The sequence below is a fragment of the Echiichthys vipera genome (genome assembly GCF_963691815.1).
Source record: "Echiichthys vipera genome assembly, chromosome: 11".
Taxonomy (NCBI): Eukaryota; Metazoa; Chordata; class Actinopteri; order Perciformes; family Trachinidae; genus Echiichthys; species Echiichthys vipera.
Genome location: NC_139836.1, coordinates 24,119,585 through 24,137,075, shown reverse-complemented (window position 1 = coordinate 24,137,075; position 17,491 = coordinate 24,119,585). Strand labels below are relative to the sequence as shown.

At 41.8% G+C, this 17,491-nt stretch overlaps 1 protein-coding gene across 1 annotated transcript; it reads right to left on the bottom strand.

The window, feature by feature from the left end:
* Window positions 1–900: 900 nt before the first annotated feature.
* Window positions 901–11,956, bottom strand: synpo2la (synaptopodin 2-like a). Its single transcript, XM_083922790.1, has 4 exons — window positions 11,603–11,956; window positions 8,252–8,403; window positions 7,292–8,010; window positions 901–5,446 (listed from the first exon to the last, which is right to left on the bottom strand). The coding sequence occupies exons 1-4, from the start codon at window positions 11,702–11,704 to the stop codon at window positions 2,805–2,807; spliced, it is 3,615 nt and encodes a 1,204-aa protein (XP_083778916.1). The 5' UTR covers window positions 11,705–11,956; the 3' UTR covers window positions 901–2,804.
* Window positions 11,957–17,491: the final 5,535 nt, after the last annotated feature.

Here is a 17,491-nt window from a genome sequence, read left to right as displayed (position 1 = left end):
CATGAAACAATTGTTGGGTGGTAGCCAGGACGACTTAAGTCATGAGTCAGGAGTCCCTTGTGGCTGCACACTCAGTCAGCAATGACTTCACAGCACCACACAGTGGAAAATGTTTTAAACATGTGAGAGGATAGAGATGTGACTTTTCACACAATAAGTCAACTTACTGTGATTCACAAGACTTTAATGATTATGCATGTAGCCTAAAACCAAGCTATTTTAATATATGTAAACCATTTGTTGTGTCGCTTATGGTCACTTATCCATCGATTGATAGATGCTGTGACTTGTCAGTAAACAGGAGGGTCTCTTTAACTACCACCACCTCCCTGTGACTCAGTGGATAAATAGGAATATGTGCAAAAGACCATTACATGATGTGTTGATGCTCCTGAATTAGTTTCTGATATTGCATTTCTCAACTTTCTCAGAAAGTTCACCTAAGAGTTCACCACATCTTCTGGGGACAAAATGGCCTGAATTTCAAAATCCCATTAATATACAAAGGTGAGTGAGGAATCCATTCTGCTCACAACTGAATGGAGTCATGTTTCATTTGGGGTGTGTGTGTGTGTGTGTGTGTGTGTGTGTGTGTGTGTGTGTGTGTGTGTGTGTGTGTGTGTGTGTGTGTGTGTGTGTGTGTGTGTGTGTGTGTGTGTGTGTGTGTGTGTGTGTGTGTGTGTGTGTGTGTGTGTGTGTGTGTGTTCTGTAAATACTTTTTACCCTTTGTGTGTATAGTTTAACATATATCTTTTATTACAACTAATATACAGTTACAGGTATTGTACTTCTTATGAATATAATTGAATGCATGCATGGACTGTACATTAAAAGCAAAGCGCATGATCAAACAATCAACAACAGGGGGCAGTGTAAAATCAGACATGTCAGACTACTGGAGAGCTTTCAGATCTAATTTTATTTCTGTGATATTAGTGAGTCAGTATGAATTCATACTCAGCGTAAATAACAAACATCTTCACACTTTTTACTTAATCAAACTACAATCAGAAATTTATTATATTTATCATTTTTACACCTCAACATAACTATATCCACACTCTAGAGTTCTCGTAGCCATAATATTTTAGAAAGAGAAATTGCATTTTAAAAATAGTAAAAAAAAAAAAAAAGAAGTCACCCCAAGAGTTCCACAACTGAAAACCAATTATATCCTTTCTTTGTTTCTTACTTGTTTCCATTAACATACCTAGTCTCTCAAGGTATAGCCAATAAATGTCTATCCTTACTTTTAAATAGCAGCCATTTTTAATGGAAAGACACCAGCTAAACATATGTGCTTCTTTCCATCAACGTCATTAGCTTTACCAACAAACGTAAGGTACCAAACTTTCCTGTCGATTCCCTGTTCAACTTCTACAGGCTGTGGGATTTCATAACTATGTACAATTCAACCGCAAATCCCATTAGCCCACAAATGGTGAGCTATACACCCATTCAATAATCTGCCCTATCTATATCCCTCCTCCACAGCCACTCTCATTTCTTGAACCCTTTTGTAAATTCTGGTGCCTTTTTCATCAGTCAACTTCCCCTTGCACCACTTTGGATTATATAACAATGTGAATGAAACAAAACCAAATACACACTCCTTCATCTGTGTAATTTGTTTAATAAAAGTTAAGAAATGACATATATCTGCAAAGATCACACTGATACTAAGGAGGTTCTGTTATGCCTAATGAAAGCTGTGATATCCAGTGACAAGTGTACTGTACATTCAGTAACAGCCCAGGCACGGGTTGAATTTGACCCATGCTAAAAAGATAGCATTTCTCTCTGGCTATAGTGAGCAGAGGTATTTGGCACAACGTCACTAACACTTTAAAGATAAGACCTTGTCTTCACATATAGTTCCAAGGTGAGCAGAGCCATTGAAAATTCATGTTACAATTTCCAACAGGCCAAGCATCATTTAAACCCCTGGACAAGAAGACTTGGTCGTGTGGGTTTCTCCTTGACAATGCTACAAACAGAGAGGTGTAAAAACACTTTGTGCACATCATTTAGTAGGACAAGCACTGAATAACATAATTAGATATTAAAAGATAGATAAAAGATACAATCACGCTATTTTTGCTTTATGATCCTCCACCTGTCAACATACTATAACAGTTTTAATCAGTGATTTAATCCCATTATCAGAACTGCAACTATTCATTTTCAACATCTTTCCAACATTTCAAGTTTCAAAGAATATTTCAGTACAGGCTCTGTTTAGATGATATTTCTGCTAAATTAGTAGAAAGAAATCTCCAGAAGCCTTACACAAACCTCCCCCAGGACAGGCATATGGTGGACAGCATACATTATGTGCTAGTATACTCAATTATTATTGTGACTGCGATACATAAGTAGGTAAATGTGTTAAAAACCAAATAAAAGTAGCAGCAGCATTTTGAACAGATGTTTAGGATCTCTTATATTGTAACATATTTCAAAAACTTTGCTGCCTTCTGGATTTGAGCGATACTGAATCATGACTGTTTGTAGATTGACTATGGTTATAGATTAATTTTAGGCTTAGATTAATGGATGCAGGGCTGCTTATGTTAATTAAATGTACACTTTTTTATTAATTGATAAATTGATTAGATAATTGCCTATCACAATTTCTCAAAACCAAAGCCCCACCCAAAACCCAAAGATATTCAATTAACAATGATGTAAGAAGAGAAAAGCAGAATATCGTCACATTTGAGAAACATGAACCAAGGGATATTTGGCATTTTGACTTAAACAATGAACCAAACCAAGTGTGGTAAAAACTGATTTATTGGTGTTCACATTGCCCCTGGCCTCCAAACATGGGGCCTGACGCCTCCCTTTGTGGCAACAAAACGTGGTTTTGGTGCCTGAACTGTGTCAGACTTTAGTGGGGGTAAAGAGGAAAGGATACTGAGCTCAGGAGCGCTCTGGAACTGCTTGGCTGCCTGGAGTCCAGTGGTGTATGATACTGGAGTGTAAGGTGTAGGGACTGCAGGGGGCAAAGGGTGGGGAATAGGGGTGGCAGAGAATTTTGGGAGGCCAGGCAGTCCAGCTGGTTGGGAGGGAGGTAAAGCAGGTTTTGGAGCACTGACTGGTGTTGGTGTCAAGAGAGGGGCTGAGGTTGGAGTGAAAGGTGTACGAGGTGGGGAGATCATGTCAGAATGAGTCAAACGTTCTCCGAGGGTAGTGGCCGAGCGGGGTGCAATTATTTTGGTAGCCAGAGTGGGAGCTGACATTGGTGTGGGTGTGGAGAAGCGCTTGACCTCGAAGACACGGGCTGTTTTGATGGGGATCTGCTTAGGTGAGGTTAATGAGCTGCCCACCATTGTTGTCGTGTAGTCACCCTGCTGCCTCTGGGACTGGTAAGAAGGCATGGCTGATAGATTAGCAGCACTGCCCCCATAGTTGAACATGGCAGAGTTGAGCTGATAAGGCTGCCTTCTCATGAAATCCAGAGCTTGGATGCCCTCTCTTTGAGAGCCACCTCTACCCCTGCTCTCTGGCTTGCCTTTATTCCTTTGAGGCCCCATGGGGATAGAAGGGGCCAGGAGTGGGTTGTACCCAATAGGTGGAGGAGCTCGGACATTTGGGGAGTATTTCCATTGAGAGACAGAAGGATTGGGAGAGGAATCAGGGAGTTGGCCTGCACTGTGCAAGGCCACTTCTTGCTGGTAAGGGGTCTCGGGTGGGGTATCTACTACATACATACCCATGCGGCTTTGCCTGCGGGCAAACAGCTGGGCCCCCTTACCCCCTGCCTGAAGAAACTGTGGGGGCTCCTGAATGACCCGAGGCTTAGGGGCCACTGGAGGAGGCGCCCTCCCTATGCCGGCCTCACCACTTCTCTCCTCCTCTGCATCATCATAGATATCCTCACATGGTGGTTGGCCATATTTGTATCGGATGGACCTGTCATCCAGGTTCTGCACCATACACAATAAATCAGGATTAGGTGAGTTCTTCTTGACTTCTGGCACATTGAACATAGGTTTGGGTTTGCCACCTCGTCGACGAGCTTCAATTAAGATTCCTGTGCGACCTGTTGGACCAAGAACAGGGGTTGGAGCTACAGCTTCTGGCTGAGAGACCACTGACACTGTAGCTACAGGTGGCATAGAAAATTGAGGTGGACGTGGCTGAGCAACTGGCATTTGAAGTGGAGGCACTGGAGCAACTGGGTCAGGGAAACCAGGAATTTGAGATACAGGAGGAGCTGGGGCTGGAGCCATTGGTGCCTGTAGAGCCTGGGGCATTGAGGGCATAGACACTCTGGGCACAGCTGCAAATGATGAAACAGCCTGATGAACAGTAGTTATTGGTGGTGATGAATGCATTTTCTCTACAGAGGTAGAGACAACTGGAGGGTAAAAGGCTACAGAAACGTCTGGTGTCTGGGCCAAAGGACCTTGATGTACAAAGCATGGTGGGGCAAACACTGACGGAGGACCAGCGGGTAACTGTGATGTTACTGATGTAGCGTTCATGGCTAATTCAGAGGCAGTGGAGAATGGAGGTGATGCAACAGCTGCTGAGGCAGGACGCTGACTCGTCTTTGTGATAGGTGGTCGGAACGTTACAGGTGCAGTTGCAGCACGAATGCTAATGAAGCCAGGAGTGAAAGGACGTGCCGTTCTATTCAGAACATTACTAGCAGGAAGTTCAGGTAATGGTGTTTCAGCTGGTGGTGCGGGTCTGGTCAGAACAGTCACTGAAGCAGTGGCTGGTTTGGGTGCCACAGGTGGAGGTGTCATCATCATGCTAGCTGTACTAACTGCAGAGTAGGATATGTCCCCATTTGACATTCCATGGGCTACAACTGGACCTGGAGCCTGAGAAAGCTCTTGCTCTATGGCTAAAGGGCTAGGTGGTAGCATCTGCTGAGACTGGAGGTTTGGTTGCATCTGTGGTTGTATCTCTGGATGCAACTGATACATCTGAACCTGCCCCTGGACTTGAGACTGTGGAGGAGCCTGAGGTTGTGTCGCTTCTACCTTCTTGGCATGTTCAGCAGCTCTCTTTCTCTGCTGCTCAAACAACTGGGCACCCTTGCCTGCTGTGTCACTCAACCCTGGACTCGGTGCATTCTCTGCCCCATCCCCACGCCCCTCAGTGCCTGCAGTTGCCCTCTTCTCCAGCATATCCAAGTAGTCACTATCCCAAGTCGGGTCAGGAACCGCAGAGAATCCCTCCTCATCCAACTCTGATTCGCTGCCTGGGAATACTCCATCCTCCTCTTGTGAGTCCTGACTCCTATCCTCATCCACACTGCCAAAACTGGTGAGGGTGTACTTCTTGGAGCGCTGTCGCCTCTTCTTGAACATCAGCACCCCTTTGGAGTGAGGGTTGGGAGCATCAGTCAGTAGGGAGGCAATTGTTCGACACTTGCTTTTGGCTTCTTTTACGTGTTTGTCTTGCGGATTATCCCCTCTGTTCAGTTCTGCAGGGTATAAAAGTGAGGACTATTAGGAAAAGTGGCACAATAGCATAACATAGTACAGTAGTAAAGTCAGAGAGTTGAAATGAACATATTTAACCTTTAAATCAAGAACTGACTTTGACATGAACATCTAAACCTGTCCTGGCCGCCATGCCTTCAACAGGCATCTATCTCTTAACTTGCCACAGAAGCATTTCTGGCAAAATACCAGGCAAGCCTTTAGCTTCTCACATTAGCTGGGGTGAAGGATAAATTTGCACATTATTAGTCAGTTACAGTATGTTCTCTGGCATCTCACTTAACTAGAAATATCTGAATGCTAGTGAAAAGTTGCATGTTGTAGGTGACTGGAAGGAGAACTTCAAAGGGTAGCCACATCATATCCTTTAACTTGTTATGGTATTAAGAAGATTATCATATGCAACCTAATTATGTTACCCAAGTATGCACTGCCACGTGAAGGGAGTTCTTAATTTGTCTAGGACGTGGTTCCTAAGTAGGACATTAGAATGTTAAACCTGCACTCAGTGATAGCACTGGGGAATTACAAGAGTACATTTATTTAAGCCCATTGATTTCAAATAGCCCAGCTCTGTCCTTTTCCTGGACTTATTATAGATGATCGACAGGATGACAAGTTGTAGTCAGTGATCTGTATCTGTTGTGTCATTGTATTGTCCCAATTTTCAAAAACAGTAAGACATGTAATAATGTGAAAAAGTAGAAATGATACATTATGACATAGGGTACACACTGTTAAACATCAGTTTCATTTTGTTACATTTTAGATACACAAACAATCTTCAACTACAAGTCAAGGTGATGCTTCCGTGTTCCCTTTTATATCTGCGCCTCTTTGTTGGTGCCTTTTACAGAAACATAAAAACCTATATGTCATTGTGTTGAAAGTAAAATGATTAAACTTGTAAAATGAAAAAGACAGCAAGAGAAACAGGGATTGAAGAGGGAGAGAAAATGAGAGCATTCCTGCTTTGCTACTTGATACCTAAAAACAGCTGCAGTTACTTTTCAGTGCTACCAGATTGACTACTGGGGGTTTTACATACACTGTACACTGGTTTATGTATGTATTTTTAAACATAACATGTAGAACTTTGTAGACTTTGTTTGGTTTTCTTGATTGCATGCTATGTCTTAATCTTGATGTGAATCTTAGATACTCTACCTATTGTTACTATAAGGAGTTTTATCAATTTATATTTTAATCATCAGTGGGCATGGAAAGGTATTTAATTGCTATAAAACTTGGGCCTGCCTATCTATAGAATTTAATTTAATTTAATTTTGTAAATACCTATTTTCAAATAGGCAAAGGTTAGTTAGAAAATAAAGTTTACTCTTTGCTAATGCAGTTATTTGTGTGAATTGTCTCTCTTGTCTGTCTGTCTAAAGTTGATTTGGAGACGAAATGTTGTGAGCAAAGAAGATTGTGTAGGCGCCTGTATCAGATTGGTGTTCAAGGTGTGGATACTTTAACTCAGTTCTCCATTAAACCTTTTGCAAATATCTAGGTTTTTCTCTGAAAGGTTTAGGGGCATATTTGTCTTGAGCTTCAACAAAGGCACATACTGTACTGTACATATAATCTCCACGACGGAACATAGAATATAATACATATAAAATAACAACAATAAAAGAACATCCTTGAGAAAAAGAATAAAATATGAGAAATCCATATGAGATTTACCAACCCTAATGACACATCTGTTTGTAGAGTTTAAAAACATTTTGTGACTTTTGAACAAACTAGGAATGTGTGCATAAGTGTGGAGAACCCGTGTGAAGCACAGGCCTCTGTCTGTGTTCTTCCTTAGCAGTACTCACTGGCTTGTTTGGCCTTTTCCATGTAGGTTGTTGAAAGCTCATCGTCAATGGGTTTATTCACAGGACCCACCATGGGTACAAACTGGTTGCGGGATCCCAGCATCATGGCCTCCTTTGCCCTCTCGGGGGATACCAATGGCACGTTGGATGGCTCTAGAAAGCCACTATCTTCCTCTTGCCCTCCATCCCGTGGCCCCTGGTCATCTGCTGAAGAGATGATGGATGAGGTCTCAGTGGATGTCTGGGAGGACCACATTCCTGGAACAGGAGGCTGGTAAATAACCTCCCTTCGTGCCACCCCTGGTATCCCCCCTCCTCCATCTCCATCTCCCCCATGTCCATCCAATAACCTGGGGTAAACATGTGCATCTGGAGCGCTGTCATAGCCACTCATCTCTGATGTCTCCCCACCCTCAGGGGAAGCTCTTCCTGTTGGTTTCCCTGGAGTGGAGTTGCTGGGGCTGCGGCGTTTCTGCCTGCGCTGCCTCTCGTAGCCTGCCACATCTGCATCGCTGTCAGTTTCGCCATAGTAAGCCTCACTACCAGGTGGAGATGTCAATCCACTGGTTATGGAGGAGTGGCTTCGGTGAACTTCACGGATGGGTGCATGGTGAGGCTGGTTGGGTGACATGACACGCAGAGCAGCACGGTACTCTTTGTCTATACGGGGAGATGGGGCACGGTTCACAAGCACCACGGACTGAAAACCAACAGGCACCCTGCAAACAAGTGAAGGGTTTAAAATATTGAATGGCTTGACACTAGGACGCTTGTATGTGATATTTCATCTAACTTTAGATATAATATATAGTAGGGTCAAACACATGCACATTGTAAATAGTGTATGTTTTGTGTCAGACTTGAGTCTTTGACTTGAGCATAAAGTAATAATGTTTACCATTACAATGGGTTGATGATGTTTTATCCCTTGTAAGAGTGTAATTATTTTGTTCCTCTGACCTTTTGACCCGGATGTGTAATATCCCAGGGGAGCTGTCGATGAGTTCCATGGCCTGGGCATGGGATAGCGTTCCACATGGCTGATCGTTGATGGACACAAGTTCATCAGCCTCCCGAAGCCCAGCCCTGCATGCCTTGCTTCGTTTACGCACCTGCACCAGCACCAGCAAAGAAAGGCAAAGTTTAAATCACTCACTACAACAAAAAAGCAAATCTATTGTAAAGTATTTTGGGGAACATCCAAGACAACTCAAGTCTTTCATTCTTTAATTACGAGTCCTTCATGAGACATCTAAGTCTCTCATATGTCTTTAGGGCACATCTCAAGCCCAAGTTTTTTTTTGCCTCTGAATTCTGACAATTAAATGGAAGGGCATGTATGTAATAGTGTTTAATAGTGTTTATACTGCAATGTATTTATAAGCCATTGTTCCAGGATTTTATATCAAGTATGACATATGTAACTTAAGGCCAAGTCTTAAATCTCAGGTCTACAGCTCTGGTTTGAAGAGATGGGATGCAGATACTTAAGAAGATATAAAGACAACTGGTACAAACAGCAACACTCTTTTTACCCTGCTATTTTATTCATTCCCTTTGATTTTGATTGTTGTCTTCTGTGACTGTAGGGATAGAAAATAAAAGCCTGACAGAGCCACGCTGCTGTCTTTTCTTGGTTTGTGATAGTGACTGTCAGAGACCAAGGTCTGTCCTGACAGCTCGATCTTGTTGCGGACACATGCCACATATTGCAGCTCGAGTGGGGCACTCATACACTCTTTAATAGTGAAATGCCAGCCAGCAGCCATCTTCATTTGGTGCTTTGCTATTTGTGCCCGAGGTCTGTCAGGACCGTGGCGTTATGCCCACTCTAAATTGCCTCAGGTCGATGCAAGCCATGTCAACATGTCCCATAATAAATTCAAAGCAGATGTTTAAAAATGTTAAAAGACTATGACTGCAGTTTTGATTGCACTCTGCATACACAATGTTAATATAAATTAACATTGTGTATGAGATTCCAGAGATAAGGAAGTGTTGCTTTGTCTGATTTAATATGTTTTCTTTCCAGCTATTCTGGTTTGCCTGAAATGAAATCCCACATCCGCATTTAGCTAAGCCTTTCAAAGTGGCCTGTGCCTACTTGTGGCAGAGGATGTCAGTTATTCATTCAGTCAGTCACCTTGTGGTTGCAAGTCATAACAGTTATAATATCCTTACATGCTTGCACACACACATCCCATGGACTGATACAAAAATTCACACAAACACGAGCATGCCCACAGGCAAAAACCCAGCACTGACACACCGACTCTTTCAGTGAAGCCCCAAACTGCTCCACCTGTTAGGAGCAGCATAGTATGAGACCTGACAAGATTGCGCCTTCCTGCTCTCAGGGGTGAGGCAGAACTCTGTAATGGAGGGTCAGACAGAAGCAGCTGTCGTTCACCGCCATAAAGGTGACTTGGTGTGGCTCTGTGTACATACTACCACATTCTGCATAAGTCAACTACATGTAGGATTAACATTTTAAAGGGCACACATTCTTAAGATGCTAAATACTGTCCATAAGAAGTGGTTTTATGAATATGGTGGTTGGTGCATGACTCATTTTAGAACTGATACACAAAACTAGCTCTTAGCCAGTAAAGATTCCCTTTGCCAAAGAAGGGGAATCTTTGTGTTTTGCCATAAAGAATTTGTGAGGCCTGTAAACAGAAATATTTCCTTTATCCAATGACTATTGTGCGGGATAAAGAGGTACTTTAAAATGCAATCTTTGTGAGGTATATGATAGATTAGAGATGTTTGAAGGTGTTTTAAATGATGAAGGGAACATCACAAACAAAAACAGGGTGATCAGGGTCATTTATTCGTACACCAGAGGTTAGAAGTTAGAAAGAAGTTATACGTACATCTCCAAGCAGCAAGACACTGAGTAGTGCATGTATAAAAATAGTGTATGAGGTTCATTTTTTTAGCACTGAGCTGAAACACACACCTTGACTGACCCCCGACCTGCAGATTCTCAACCAAAAATAGCCACCTGGAAAACTAGTTCTGCTTAGTCAACAATTATTATAAAATGCGTGTCTCATGTGTGTGTCATGTGTGTGCACGTATGCATGTATAGTGCGTGTGTGCAGGTGTACTAAAACCTTAACTATCCTATCAAGAAATAAGATCTCTCGCTATATAAAGATTTCATAGAAGAGAGAGTCGGCCCAAGTCTTTTTAAACAGGAAGAACAAGGTTGAGAGATAGGGAACAAGTGTGGATTGATGATTTTTACTTCTGAAAGTGATACAAGATGTCAGCTTTATCTCTCAGACTTCCTAAATTTTTCTGCTTGAAAGCCTAACAACTTGTTTTATTTATTCCCGCTTACATGTAAATCTTTGCTTTCTCACATGGAGATCCTGATTCAAATCTGGACTGCTTCACTGGTGCCAAATGGGGACACCAAATTCTTGTCCAGGAAGAATTTGCTTAAGGAGAGTAAAACGAGCCGAGAGTTATGAGGTTAAAAGTTGCCTTCAAACAAGTAACATTTCATTTCATTGAACTTCTTTATACAAGTAGATAGGGCTGGCTACTTTTTCTGTAGTAATTTATGTCCTAGACACCACTGTGGCTTGAGTCTGGCCTGAACCACAATAATTTCAAGAATTGAACTAAATCCAGACTTCAATGACATTACTTATCTATGTGGTTTCTACTGTTACAACTACTTTTTCAGATAAATCTCCGGTAACCTGCCAGCTTAAACACAACCAAGCATGGCTGGAGTGATTTGAGTTTCTTACTGAAAAGATGACATAGTGGAAACAGGCTTGTTCTGTAGTGATGGTCGTGGGTAAATGGTGTGTAGTTTCATAAGTTCCTCGCACTACTGAAGAACAGCACCAGTAAGTAGCATTAATAATAATAATAATAATAATAATAATTAGTTTAAAACAAACCAAGAAACCAATGTAAACAAGTATCGCTCTAACTTCACTAGAACTTTGAGTGTCATGTAGTTTCATAGTAAATGCCACATTTAGTGGAAAATGTGATATAAGGGTTCCCTATATTCCCAGCTGCACTTGAAGTTTAAAGTTCACCCAATCAATCATGGGTGCTGTGTCTCTGCATGAAGACCGTTCTTAAACAAGATGATGACTCATATTCAGGCCCCAAACCAACCTGCATGACAGACAATATTCCGTTTCAACTTCACAGCTTCTTAAGTCTCCACCTAATATATCCCAGCTGATGTTTCACATTCACACTGTTTTCTTCTTTCCACTCAGCAAACCATGAAATGACTGCTTCTTTCCAGCCTGCTGAGTGACTCTCTTTCCTTACCTTTGCCACCTGCAGCGGTTTCTGGTGTTCCACCCCTCCCTGGAGACGAAAGCCCCATGGTGCTCCACCGGACAATGAAATTACCGCTTCTTCTGCAACCATTGTTCTGCTTTGTCTGTCTGTCTCTTTTTGTAGCTTTTCTTCTTTTTCTCACTTATTTTCCGCCCTTCTTTGTTTTTTTTAATTTTGTCTGGGGGGCCCTCAGTGCATTGGCCCCATGGTCAGCGGTCAGGGCCCCCTCAAAGAGCTCTGACGTGCTCTTTGCCTGCCACACTGCCCAGACGCTGACTTCTTTCTGAGTCCAGCTCCAAGGCCAACACTCACACCTGAACACGCACACATGCACACACACACTTCTGTGCGCCCACCCAATACCCAGAGTCGGCCAACCATGATAGCCATGGGAGAGAAAGAGAGAGAGAGGGAGAGAGAAATATGATGGGAGGGGGGCATGTGTCTGCTTACACTGAGGAATGCCTGCGCCGAAAGAGCGAGGGGAGGGTCCAACGCAACACTTGTCCTGTCACTCAGACCTATGCCACTGGGTTGCTGATAGCCCCTCCAAAAATAGGACACCACCACCATCCCCACCTCTGCTGCTGTGCCTGCTCGTCTGCAGACCGAGGGAAAGTTAACATTCAGAACGTCCAAATGGCACTGTTTCATATGTGGCTTTACAGCATTGAAGTCATTGGTAACCTTTAATAGGGTCACAGTCACATTTAAATCTCAGGGCTGAGACATGCTACTCTGGATTAGTAACTAACAAATATTTTTCAATTTTCACCAAGGGGTGCTGATGAAAGTTAGTGATGTAGGTGGACTGACTTAGTGCTGGTCAGTCTTTAACTGCTAAGGCTGCTGTGTATCCTGCTGGCTCCTCTGGATCTGGAGACATTCTAGACTGTCATCATGCAGCTTTTTGGATAAATAATTGTGCAAACTCTGGACGAACAGCCTGCATAACTACAAGGAATTATGTCCTAGTGTTAACTGACTGACAAATATGAAACTACCAACCAGTGGTGGAAGAAGATATTTTACTTAAGCAAAAGTAGCAATACTACAGTGTACAAATACTAATACAAGTAAAAGCACTGCATTCAAAATTGTACTTAAGTAAAGTTATAGAAGTATTGGCATAAAAATGTTTAAATATTCAAAAGTACTCATATCTATAATATTGCTGGATTGTGATAGTGATGCATTAATGTGTTTCAGCTGGTAAAGGTGGAGCTGAGTTTGACAACTTTATATTATGCTGGGTAGTTTAACCTTTAATAATCCTGCATCAGTTATTACTTGATTTATATTTTGTATTACTAATTTAAATCTGCAAAATAACTAGTAACTAAGATTGTCAGATGTAGGAGTAATGCTTCCACCGCTGTATAAAACTGAGCAATGTAGATACGGACAAAAGTGGAACAAGAAAAATGGAAATGGTTTCTTGTGGTGAAGACGAAATCACAGAGACATGATAATAGAGCTCGTTACAGGCAAATATTTATCCCACCACACATTTATCTTTATGTCCTGCAGTCAGACCCCACACTTTTACAACCAGCCAGACTCTTAGATGTGGTGTTAGATGAGTCTGAACAAAGACATTTAACTCATATAGAAACGAAACTAAGAGTCTACAACTATGCTAGGGGCTATGTGAGGCTGCACACAGTGGTCCCTTGTCCTCCATGCTAACATCAGCATGCTAACATCAGCATGCTAACGTACGCACTAATAATGCTAACATGCCAGTTTCATGGATTTGTCCTTATATTACTTGATTTCAAAACCTAAAAACATTCTAGAAAAGAGTATTTTTATTACACACTGCACAGTTGAAACAAAGTCAAAATATATAAAATCGGTTTAATTAACATCAATACTAGAGTGTAGGACTGAGCTACCACTGACAGAGTCTGTAAAACCACATTACATAGTGGTAAATCAGATTCAGTTATTGCGAGTAAAGAAACTTTCATAGTCTGGTTAGTTAAAGTTCAATCAAAGGGTGTCCTTTCTCATGAAGGTCACTGAGAAGTTTGACCTTAACTTAAACTCTGAAAAACTGAGGATATATTTGCTATGTGTGTCAGGACTCTCATGACCCAGTGTCACTTTTGTTCTTTCTTTCATTGTTCTTGCGTTCCCTTCTCGTCCTTTTATTTCCTGTTACTTAAATCTCACTGTAAAGTAGATAGACCAGCTAACGGACAAACAAACAAAACAATCTCCACTGCACACAGTCTCCGTGGATGTGAGATAATTTAACTATGTTGTAATTCCCATCGGGGCATTGACAGGCCTTTAAACCTGTTGATAGAGGCTGGATCATCCCCTGCAGGAAAGGCAACACTGCCATTATCAATGCTGCAGTAGGTTACCAATGATAGCTGCTGCCTTTGGCAGCCATGCTCTGCAGCTGTCTCCAGACCTCAGGATAGAAACCCAGATCAGTCCTGGGTCAGACACTCAGAAAATGTCAGCCTCTCTTCCTGGAGATGGTATCAGATCTGTCAGAGCACCACAGTTAAAGAAAGTGCTACACCCCAAAGGCACAACTGATCCGGTTTATATCAGATCCGTTTTTACACAGAGAAACAAAAGTATAACACAGATATCTGAACAAACATGTAGCTGTAGATCAGTTGTGCCAACCACTCCCCCTAGTGGTTAAAAGTAGGCTATTTGTTGGCCTCCTGGAGCTTTTACTTCTCTATTTTCTATTACTATTTTATATTTTAGTGGCAATTAGTGGCCAATAGATTTGACAGATTTTGTTTATTCTTTTGTCTTTTGTCAAGCAGTTTCACTCAACAGTCAACTAGTCTGCATCACACCTGTCTAGAATACCAGTGTTTTTAGCCATACTGAGATATTAGGTGAAGTTTTGGTTGCAATTGTTAAAAACGCAGCCCACATCCCTCCCAAACCCCAAACCCTATACACTAGCTGTCTTAATGTAGTTGAGGGAAACTTGAAATACCTTGGGACTTCAGATGTTTTCCCAAAACCCTGCCAGCAGAGGAGTGTCAAATCCAAGAACAGGAAAATAAATGTGTGATGTTCAATAACATACTCATGCAGCTAAACCAATACAGTGTAGTGTTTGTTGTCAGTGACTGTCTCCCTGTCAAACTAAACAAAGACACTGCATTGCAGAGAGCTGTGGCTTCTGGCTGCAACAAGTCAGGAAGAGGTCTGCTAAGTCACTCTGTCCTGGACAGAAGGCAGGAGTTGGCTGTCTTTCACAATAAAGGTCAAAATCCATATGCAGCAGCATGGCTGAAACGTTTTACTCTCCCCTGTGGTTCCATATGTTTTTTTCACTCCATATGCTTTTTATTGTGCTGTGGCATCAAAATGAATTAAAGTTGTAAGAGTGCGGCTTTAGCTTGGGAAGTGGAGGAAGCTGATTGTTTTTCCCTGTGGACATGGAGGAACTGTTAAGTGAGGCGACAGCTTCATCCCTCTCATGTTCCCATTGTTAATTAGTCTGTCTGTCCCTCCCTTATAGGTTTTTTATTTTATTTTTTCATGGTTTGTGTTATTCTTTTTCTCCCTTTTAACTATTTTTAATGTGAAGAGCTTCGGAAATTTTCTCTGCTCTTTCATTTTTCTATTTAATGACTTTTCTGTTGGCCAACTTTTCCTCCCGAGGCGACTTTGACAGGCAGATTTGTGGAGTAGCAGCAGGCACAGACCCAGTGCCCTTTAACTGAGGCATATGTGCCAGCGTGGCAGACGCTGCCAATCAGCCACTGCCTGCCCTGCACCCTGGCCTGTGAGGTGAAAATGAGACTGCCATACTAATAAACATGATGTAAGCAGGACTACAAGAGTGTATTATGTTGCGAGGCGCACAACACAAAATAAACACTGTATATTTCAATAAAAGTAAACACTGAAAGTAAGGATGGTGAGTATTCTAAACACTTGTGTAAATTATTTCCAACTTGTTTTTTAAAGCAAGAATATTTAGGCTGTGTGCACATCAGAGAGGCCTTAATGAGATGGTGTGTAGAGTAAATGCAAACATTTACATTTTAAAACATTTTAAACATATACTTTATTTCCTGTGCATGTGATAAAATCTTTACATATTAAAATATAGTACCTGAAGTTCATCTCCACAGTGTGGCTTCAGAGAACATATTGTATTCGATGTCATGCCTTTGGGAAACACATTTTATAAAACCGTGAGAGTCTCACATTTTTAAAATGTCAAGTCAAAAAGGTTGGTTTCGCCCTGGAAGGAGGTATAGTTCTAGCCTTTTTCTAAGGTCCATAAGGTTTATTCTGGGAATTAATTATATTATTTAGCTGACATTTGTTCAGATTCCTGCCGCGTGTGTGAATATTGCTCTTCCACTTGCAGGGAATATTTCAATAAGTTGGCTTTAAGGTGGTCCGGATCTGAACTTTTCTTTTGGTGTGGCAATTCCTTCCTTAAGTCTTAATTCTAATTATGAGGATGTATTTGTCCTATCAGTGTAATGTGTGTTAGAAAAATGCTTCTGCTGTAATTGCTGCCCCTGGAATTTTCCTTCACACTGACTGACTCTCTCTCTCTCTCTCTGTGCCTCCACCTTTTTTCCTCCTCATATGCTGAACTCTTGATCCCAGTTTGTGACAGACTGTGCTGCACAGAGCTGAGTCCTGTGTCATCTGCTTCATGACACAGAGGTGGCATTTTGCCAGGCGACCTCTCATAACCTCCGTGTGCTGTCACCAGTGAGTCTCACACACACACACACACACATACACACACACACGCACACATACATATAATGGGAACATTAATACAGCAGAGAACTATTTTCTGTGTAAAGATATAGTCGAGTAATGGCATCCTGATCAGAGAATGAAGTAACTCTCCTTCTGTATGTGTGTTGTAATCTGAGTTTCTCTGTAGTTTGCTGTGGTAGATGGTCCGGTGAGCCTTGTGAGACCAGTATGATCTTGTGAGCTCCATTGTATTTTACTCGCAGATCAGTCTAATGTGCGACAGAGACAATTTTAAGCCAATCAGCATTGGTTTAGAGGCGGATTTAATTGTGATGCAACGCAAAACAACTGTTCAGTGTAAAAAACATGGCGGCTTCCACAGATGAGATGAGTGCAGCTATTGAGCAAGCTGCTTGCTAACGCTTTTTTCTGTTGAAATATAGACCGGGCACCTGAAATTTTGCCTTTTATCCAAAGAGTTGTGTTACACAAACAGAAAATATCCATTACCGACATGTTGTGTACTTTCTGAGCTTTGCCTCAACGCTGTTAGTACGTTATACGCTTTGTTGATCTGATCTGGTTGATTTGGCCCATATGTTGCTGAAAGAGATGGTTTATCAGCAATCAGTATTTTGAAAGAAAAATCCGAAAAATGTTGGTATTTCGTATTGGGTTGAGAACCGTGTGGAGGCAACCCCAGACCACTTTTTTTCAGTATTTTGAGTAGAGCACCTTTAAGCACAGCGGTGCTTTAAGCTAAAGATCTTCCTGTCAGCATGGCAAAAAAATACTGAGAAGGAAAAAGAAATGCCATCCTCTTCATTTGTTCAGGAGACAACCTTTTGACTATCAACATCTTCATCAGGCTAACGTCCATAAGATAGGAGAGCTAGCTGTACATGAATGTACAGACATCACAGCTTAGATCACTATTTTTTCAAAGGGAGTTTGCAATATTTTCTTTTGCATGATGTATTTTAGAGAGGCAGGGCCCTTTATTTCCCCCCTTTTACCGTCTTTGCTATCAATCTGCGTGCATTTTTCCTTAAATCCTCACGGTGGCACTCTCCACTGACTGTACCAACACAAGTACACACACATACTGTACACACATTGGGCTTTTGTATTCCCTTTCATTTTTGATGAGTCAAAGCC